Below are 9,194 nucleotides of genomic sequence, written 5' to 3'. Positions count from 1 at the left end.
CTGCTACACAATCTGAAACATATAATCTCCATGGTTGCCATGGAAGGAGAAGAGAGAGATGGAAATGCATTTGGCTCTATTCCTGACCATATAGGTTTGAAAATGACATTCTGCTCCTCGTCCATTGGTGTGTGGGTATTTGGTGAATGCTCGAGTCTCTGCCACCCTCTGGGGCAAAGAAGACTCAGTTCAAATCCCAGCTTTGCTCCTTGATGGCAGCTTGACCTTGACACGTTTGTTAACTTAGCTGTGCCTCAGTTTCCTCGTCCATAAAAATCAGCAGATGTTTTTCAGAGGCCATGCCCATGACTGGCATCTCCATCTAAAGGTTGGTGTGAGAATTAAATTTATTACATATATACAGAGCTTAGGACAATATCTGGCACATAACAAGCAATAATAAGTGTTTTGCAAAACATGGTCGTTGATCGCAGTCAGAAAGAATTTGCACATATGTGTTATTTATTTCATGGCTGACCATCAAGAAGAAAGGATGGGCAAGGTGGAGATTGGAGACAAGCATGCTGCTCAGAGTTGCTAATAGCAGTGACTTGAATTCCTCTGTGATACTTGGAAGATGGTACTACATACGAGCAGCAGCAACCACGCTCTTGTGGGGAGTCTGACACACGCATGTGGGAGAGGGGGAAGGGCAGCCCTGTGTGTTTTGAAGGGGAGGTTGTAAAACTTCCCTCTAAATATTTCTGATGAATTTGGGTATTTTTCTCAGGAGATGGTCCATAATTTTTGTCAGATCCCTGAAAGGATCTCTTCCTCAAAATAGCTTGAAATCTATGGTCCTTAACACCCTGTAAGCTGACTCTCACAATGGGAAAGGTAGAATTCAGGAAATGGAGGTCTCATGGCATAACAGACCTTGTACCCATGACTGTGAATAGAAACATTCTATACCTCCTTTCTAGGGGACAGAATCTGTAAGGTGGTGGGGGGAGAAGGATTTTAAGCAGTTTGGGCAGGAATCTGTCCCTCAGGTATCTACAGCTCCCATTCACCTTCTGAGTCTCCTCTGTTCCCACCTTCTCTCATCAGACAGGTACTTGGAGACAGAAGAAGGGCAGCTCTGAAAGGCAAACTCTCTCTCTTGACCAGTTACTGAGGACCTTCAAGTAAACCACCAAGTCTGTTGAGCAAAGTCTCTGGAGCCAAGACTGCCTCAGCTCTGTGATGAGAGGGAGTCAGAGCAGTGGCAGGAACAGAAGAATATAGGACATTCATTTTCTGTTTCCTTCTCCAGAGTTAGCACGGGACAGATTGGAGACTGGACATGAGCCATGTTCTGTCATCGCCCTACACCCTGCTGTTTCTCATCACATGTCTTTGTGGATCATTAATGTGTTTACAAGCAGATGGTTTCGTATGAAGCATTTATTTACCCTTATTAAGATGTGTGTGTTTCCCTGGAAGCATCAGCTTTGAGGCCTTTCAAGCACATGATAAAAGCAGGCATGCAAAGGGACGTATTCTGCCCACAGATCATGAGCAGGTAAGCTCAGCATGTCAGATGGTGGTAAAATAAGAGGAAAATACAATTGAAAAACACACTTGAAAATTGTATTACATAAAATAATTTACTTCTCATTCAGAATGACCTTCTGGACCTCTTTGTAAGACAGTAGCCCATGAGCACAGGTACAATCTGAAAGTCGTGACAGTTGTAATAGGGCAAGATCAATAGAGTTACAGTTTGGATCCTGGAGTCAACTAGACACAAAACTGTGGAACTAAGTATAATAAAAGTGACATTGAGGAAGAACTCTGGGAACATGGAAAGTAAGACTGCCAGAGAGACAAGAAGGGCACAAAGGAGAAAACCTACATCTTTAATACAGTGAGATTTGTATAGACACACTCCGGTGTTTTCATTCTGCAACCCAGTCTGTTGGCTTAAAAGCCACAAGGTGCTCACGCATGTAATTTATGCTGGAGGAATTGGTGCAATGTGCATGCATGAGTGTATGTGGGTGTGCACTTCAAAGGCTGTAGTTTTAGAAGAATGAGAAGAAAATTACTTCCTGGCCATTTGTTAATAATTCAGGTGATATCCTGCACCTCCATTTATAAAACAATACAATAATAAAAACATTGTAGAAAACAACATCATAAATAACATAAATGAGAAATTTTCAAGTATTTCATGTGCCTTGAAAAGTTCCAAACAGTAGTTCTAACAATTGGTATCCTTTTTTTTTCTTTTCTTTTTTTTTTCCTTTCCTCTCTCATTTAGTCTCGGAGCCTGGAAAGAGATACCCACAGGCTTTGTTAGCCCTGATGTTTGGGGTGGAATGAACAAGGTCTTACTTTCAAAAGAGAAACTTATGAGGGCTTCTCAGTTTGCAAAAACATGTTTCTCCCTTATAAAGTATACTCCTTCCTTCACTGCTGGTTTGTAAGGGGAGGCATATAGCCTGGAGCCATTACAGGGAAACAACCAACCAACCACACAGTGAAGTAAGGAGCCTCATCTGATGGCTGAAGTCCTCAGGAAAAAACAAAATGAGAAAAGCACCTTGATCAGGAGAGGAAAAAAGAGGAGAGGTTAAGACTATTAACCTTGAAGTCCCATGCCCTCACTCAGCCAGTATTTTACAGCAGGTAGAGCTGGCGAAACCCTAGCTGCGTGTCTTCATTTGGTTCAAGCATCTTCTCTCCCAACTCCCTTAACAACCCGGCTGCTGATAACCATGTACCAAGCACCTGGGCAGAGAAGGGGAGGCCAGCAGTTTCGGGACTGAAAAGTGCCATCAGTAATAACCAGCCCAAGACAGAACTGTGTCAGCCAGGCATAAGATTCTTTATGATATTTGCTCCTTAGAATGCCATTCAGCGTGGAGGCTGTCAGTGGTTGAACTATGCATAAAGTCCCTTGGATGCATCTCCAACACCGACCTGTGGAGTTCTACAGAATCAACTTTCCACAGATTAGCATTCCTCTCTTGGCCTGCATGGCAACTGGTTCTGTTTGCCTGTTTGATTGCAGGATGAAAGACCAGGGATCAGAACATGCATGTAGGTATGTACACACACTCTAGGGATGAGCACCTAGGGTCTTTCTTGTCTATTCTTGCAGAAATATATATGTATATATACATATAGACACATATACATAGAATGTGTACATATGCGTGTGTGTGTAAATATGTGTATATACATATATTTACACACACACGCATATGTACACATAATAGATCAACCTCATCTTAACATCTAGTGTTTAGAGAAAGTGCCAACAGAATACACGTGCTTGTGGATGTCACATGAAATGTACCAACCAACCAATCTGAGGTCAAGCCATTGGGAGGAGAGAACTGCAACAGTCTTTGGGAAGCCACCCCTATAAAACCATTCTTTGGATACTTGCTCATGTGGCACCCTAAGGAATTCTGGGAAAGCTGGACTGGAATGAGGTCCTGCCCTAATGGACACCCAAACACCAAAACTAGATCTACTTCTTACACGGGAGTGACTCACACATGGCAGGCAGCAGGAACACTAAGCTACAATGTGGATAAAGCCCTGGTGCTTAATACAGATCAATATTTGGCCTCAGGGGTTCCAGGCATAGAGTCTTGGCATCTCAGCCCCCCAGCACACTGTGGGAATCAGGCACACTGGGGGACCAGGGAGGGACAGTCTGCAGAACTCTTGGCTCCTTTCTGCTTCTCTGACCCAGAGCTGGAAGAGTTGGCCAAGTCAAGATAGAATCGAGACTTGAGGAAGCGGCGGTATGAATCCTTTTCCATCAGGTTGAAAATCCTCTTCTGGGCCTCATCAAAGCAGGTTATTGTGGGCTCTAGCATGTTCCGGCTTGTCTCCTCCCTGGTGCAGGAATCCAGGTTTACCTGCAGGGTAAGGGCCAAGATGTATTAGACACATTGTCCTGTTGAGGATGGGAGGCCGCATGCTTTGTGGTGAGTAATCCGTGTGCACCCTCCATACCTCAGAAATGAAAAGAACATTTAGCTCCACCCCAGCACATGTGAGAGAGTATCAAAGGCTCATCTGCTTCTGGGTGGGCAGGGCAATATCTTTGTTCTTTCTCATGAATCGGGAAGATTTATCAAAAATCTCATTAAGGGAGATCATCTAAGTCATCTGGATCAAAGAGCTTCTTTCTTAACTGATGGATTTGGGGTTGAGGAGATTATAATGACTTCCTCCACTGTTAGATCTTTTTCCTTAACTCAGATGATCTAAAGATTCACACCACTGAATACCACTTGCAGGAAATTTCACTAAGATCCAGAGAGTTCTCTGCCACGAAGACCTACCTCTTTGGTTGCTTGGACTGAGATGAATTCATTATAGATCTTTTTGGCCTTGGGACTTAGTTTAGAGGGGGATTTGATTTTCTTGTACTCTTCGCAGCTAATCCAGAAGTCGATGTTCTCCTCGCTGTATTCAGACTTCAAGAAAGCTTTGAAAGCCGCCAGCCCACCTGTGATGGAGGAGAAATAGCCACCCTCGTCATCACACTGGCAGGCCTCTTGGGACAGTGTATTTCAGAGAAAGCCAAGGTGCTTGAGAGAATAAAGCATGTGTTCAAACATCCTCCTCTCTCCCCCACTTTCTGGGGGTCCCTTGGGGTCAGGTGACTGTAATCTGTTTGACATCTATTCGATCCCAGTTATACCTAGCGTTTCTCACTCAAGGTTTGAAGTCTCAGTGTTTCTGAAATACGCATGCAGCCACCAATTACCAAAGTAAGTTTGAGAAAGAAAAACTAAGGCTGATTCTGCAAGAAGTCTTCATATGTGGAACTTTTTCCCTCTACCTTTTTCCCATGTGGTGAGAAAGATGGTTTTCCACATGGTTTCCGTATGAACTTCCCATTGTCTATCACAAAGCTTGAAGGCATGGTAAAATTTGAAACAGACTGGTTCTCCTGAGTCTGGAAGTCAGAAGAAACCCAATTCTGTCTGCATTTCCTATTAGACCAAATATACTATGAGATAACTTGTCTATCTAGAGAGCTTTTGTCCTCATCCTAGTGGGGAAGAAAGCCATCGAACTTACATTCATGGCTAATCAGGTTTTCCAGTGATTCAGCCCATTTTTTGACTTCCTCTTGGCTCACCCTAGAGACATTATAGAGAGAAAGAATAACTTGAATGCCATGATACAAACTTAGGGCAAGAAATTTAAGATCCTGAAAAACATGCAGATATTTTCTTTCCCATTCTTACGATGAGACCTATTATTGATTAAGGCAGTCTTTCCATTTAATGCATGGACATTTCAAATGCAAGTACAGTCTTCATGAAAATGGACTCCATCTTGATCCAAATCTAGCTTAACTAGGAACACAACTTCCTTTTCTCCTCATAGAACATCCCTGACATTAAACAGTTAATACTCAATGGATCTTCACTGAGGCCTTTTCTCTTACCTCTGACAAACCACCACTTTGTCCTTCTTGCTGTGGGAAGAATTATGTTCACAGGAATCAGACTTCTGCAGCAGAAAACCTAGCCGATGCTTCATATCTTTTGCACTGCACCGAAGAACAAGAATAATGCTAATGAGCTCTTTTAAAAGATACCGTAGCGGCAGCGCTCAAAGAGTCCATTACTAATAAAGGGGCAGGGGGAGTTTATTTAGGAAATGCGAGTTGAAGTTGGTGTGAACTCTCAGGAAAAGGAGATCCCACTTCTGGGTCTGCCTATGACTTGCTAGGAAACCTGGGGCCAGAGTCACAGCCCAGCCTCCTCTGTCTGCAACAGAATTCGGACCCTCTGTCGGATTTAGGAGCCTCTTCTGAAAACCTGTCATTTCGACCGATGGAACGCTTTGGTGTCTTTAAAAGAAACACAGTGAATATGTGACTGCTCTTTGGGTAATTTGTGGGAACGGAAGAGCAAGCAGTAACTGCGGAACGTGGTGCCTTCCTGTCGCACGCCACCTTCTGGATGGTGGTTGCTGTTTCCACCTGCCTCCTTGCAGGCAGAGGGACCTAAAGAAGCACCCTGGCGCAGGAGAGGGCTGTGCGGTCAAAGCCTCGCATGAGGTGGTGCCAAGCGATGCATGTTATGGGATATTCACAGAGGTGGGTGTGCAGCTCCAGCAGAGGGAAGCAGAGGGGGTGGCAAACGCAAATGCTCTGGCCAACACCTGAGCAACTTCAGGCTTGCTTCTAGAGAAATCTCTTGCAGCTGCTGCTACTTGCTTTCCTGTTTAATATCTACACTACAAGAGTATTTACACTACCAAGGGCACCCAAGCCTTAAAAATGATAGAGAAGCAGGCAAGAGTCATCACTGGAGCTAGCGACTGTTTAATTAGAGCAGAGCTTCCAGGTTACTGGCACTGGTTAACAGGTAGCTAGGGGACAGCGGGGCGTGTGACTTACTCAGAAAGAAGGACATTTTAATAAGTTTTTAAGCTCAACTTTCTCTTTGTTACTCTTTCATTTTTATCTCTTTTATTATAAAAGCCAAGAAATGGTTTTAAAAGATAAATGTCACTTTAGAAGAAATGAATGACTAGATATTCCTCCTGAGAGGGAGAAAAATAAAGTCACAAGGATAAAAAGACATTTTAGGACGGCTCCTGCTATATCAGTGGCTTATCTACATGCCTTTCTCCAGAAAGCTTGAATTCCATAATGTTCTTGGACTGCCCCTAAAATGGTATTTTCTCTTCCTCACAAGACTGACTTCCCCCCTCTGCTTCTCCATCTGGACAGGGGATGCAAAACACTCCTTAATGATAGCAAGATATAATCATGAAGGCTCAAGTGATTCCAAGATACAAATATATAATGATTCTGTCAAAAGAGAACTCACTTCACATTTCCATGTGCCCGGTCAGGCTGAGATCTAAGTTACTGACCAATGCAAGTCATTTCATAAAGAGTTGGAAGTATGCTAAGCAAGTATGTTACATTTGTCCTTAAAATGCAATGCAACCTTAAAAATAAAAACCAGCACGATTTCAGAGGTCACTGGAGTCCGGAAGCTGGATTTGATCTTCATTCGGCCACTCACTGCCTATGTGACCTTGAGCAGTTCATGCCCTTCTGCAGACTCAGGCACTGATGCTAGGGTGAAGTGTTGGACTAGTTGATTTGCAGTTGACCAGTGAGGAGAGGGAAGAGCTGTTGACCTTGCTGATATACAGGTTAACTCCCCAGTTTAGCTTCTTAGCTCCTCGGGCAGACTAGTACAACCTTTCATCTGTCTCCCCAAATACTTACCAGAGCATAACTCTTTCCTGACACTCCTGTATTTTGTGTGGTTAATTTTATATATGAGTTAACCGAAGCTTGGAGTAATTTGCTCCCTTCAGCTCAGGATAGTAATGGTGGAGGTCAGGGGAACTTACTCCATAGGTATTCCCTGCCAGACAGACCCTCCTGCTTCATTTTAAAGCAGCCAAGAAAGCACATTTAATAAAGAATATTCTTTCACACTCCTGAATGACAGAATAGTATAAAGGTAAACTTCTAAGAAAGAAGACTGTGCTTTCTGGGATATTTATAAATTGAAATTTAAGGTGATTTTTATTTGCAGGGAAGCAAGGGGGTGGTACACCCACAGACTGACTTTCTACCTTTAACTGTAATATTAAATAATATAAGATGCCCTAGTTTTGTGTTTTTCTTCAGCTGGCTAATATATAAGCAGTCTCTGAAAGCATTTATTTATACCTTTTTTTTAAGCCAAAGGTATATGAGGAACTATGAAGTAGCTTTACCTTTTTTTTTTTTTTAATCAAGAGACAGTACATCAACAAAACAATGTCTGCAGGATGAGATCTTCTACAGAACCCTTAACTGAATTGCTAGGATCAATACTTCTCAACCACCACTCATAAGGCATTTCAGGAACTGGGGAAAGGGGCAGAGAGAGATGGGGTGGGGGGGGTCTAGTATTGGAACTCATACTGTATTGTCACACTTGCTTATAAGAACATAGACAGTAGAAGATACTGCAGCACCACACAGAAAGCACAGTGCCTGTGATGTAGTCAAACCTCATTCTGGGGTATCTTCCCCTAAACCACCCCATTGGAAAGCTCAGAGCCATGATTCCACAGACCCCAGTGATGCTCAAATAACAACAGCAATCACAGACCACTGTAGTTGGTCCGAAAACTCATATCACTTCTTAATTCGAACTAGTTCGGTGAGAAGATCAGAACAGTCTTCAAAACCGAGATCATATAAAACAACACATAGGTGCTAACATTTGGGGGGGGGGCACACTTCTCCAGTGACAATTTCTAGCTGGTCTTAGAGGAGAGCTAGCAAGTTGAGGCCCTCCTGACCACACTGTTTCTAATTCCAAAGAACTAGGTTAGCAAGTAGTATATGTAAGTAACTAAGAAAGTCTGTCCGAAAGTGTAACGCGGTGAGTGGCTGAAAATAATCTTACCTCCTCAAGCAAGAAGCCGGCAGACCTGCAAGTCCTTTGCACATCTTGTTCGGTGTGGGATTAGCAAGCTGGGGAGGAAATGCGGCAGCAGGAGCTGTGGCTTCTGTTTTGAGCTCACTTGGCCTTTTCCCGGTGAAGATGCCGTCAGACTCCTCGGAGCTGCTACGGAGGCTGCAGGGGTCCCCTTTATAGCTCAGCGGCGGCCGCCCGGCCAATCAGACGGCAGCTCTGAAACCGCCGCCCCGCAGCCGCCCGGCCAATCAGACGGCAGCTCTGAAACCGCCTCCCCGCCGCAGCCCGCTCCCCCCCCCCCCGCGACCCCCCAGGCGGCGGGAGTTACGCGGGGAGGTACTGACGCATCACCGTGCAAAGTGAACAGCCTGAGAGAAACCTCTTGCGAAGGAGGCGAACAAAAAAGAAAAATATACTCCCTGTCTCTACCGATGTCGGTCTAGGGTCTTGAATTTCTAGAAAAGGGGTGGGGGAGGGGAGAGAGTTTCAAATGTTAAGAAATATAACTTTATTCGTTCTTCTGTAAAACCAATGTCAAGACAAGTTGTAAGGAAAGGCGCCCCCGGGAGTTCGTGGGCTCATTTGGGACTGAATCTCAATGCGCTTCCTTTGTTGCATTAGAAACAATTAGAAACATTAGAAACAGCGTATCCCACATGGTCCAAGATCTCATCCTCACTATTTCCAGAGGGGATTTGGCAGGATCGCAGTTTCCAGGTCGCAATTTGCCGAAGTTGCCTTTTGGGTTGTCACATTCGCGCACGGGTGTGGGGTGTGGAGAGGAATGGC

At 44.2% G+C, this 9,194-nt stretch overlaps 1 protein-coding gene across 2 annotated transcripts; it reads right to left on the bottom strand.

The window, feature by feature from the left end:
- Window positions 1-3,142: 3,142 nt before the first annotated feature.
- Window positions 3,143-8,536, bottom strand: RGS4 (regulator of G protein signaling 4). 2 transcript variants are annotated; one of them, XM_028104735.2, is made up of 5 exons: window positions 8,394-8,536; window positions 5,408-5,512; window positions 5,035-5,096; window positions 4,290-4,456; window positions 3,143-3,860 (listed from the first exon to the last, which is right to left on the bottom strand). In XM_028104735.2, exons 1-5 carry the CDS (start codon window positions 8,435-8,437, stop codon window positions 3,621-3,623), a joined length of 618 nt encoding a protein of 205 aa, XP_027960536.1. In that variant the 5' UTR covers window positions 8,438-8,536; the 3' UTR covers window positions 3,143-3,620. The 2 variants fall into 2 exon arrangements, with proteins under 2 accessions (XP_027960536.1, XP_027960537.1); XM_028104736.2 differs by lacking the exon at window positions 4,290-4,456 and having other exon boundaries at window positions 3,701-3,860.
- Between the last annotated feature and the right edge of the window lie 658 nt (window positions 8,537-9,194).

This window comes from Eumetopias jubatus, unplaced genomic scaffold, assembly GCF_037043125.1.
Source record: "Eumetopias jubatus isolate StellerSeaLion01/CBP00866 unplaced genomic scaffold, mEumJub1_p1.0 scaffold_12, whole genome shotgun sequence".
Taxonomy (NCBI): domain Eukaryota; kingdom Metazoa; phylum Chordata; class Mammalia; order Carnivora; family Otariidae; genus Eumetopias; species Eumetopias jubatus.
This window is presented reverse-complemented; position numbering and strand designations above follow the sequence as displayed.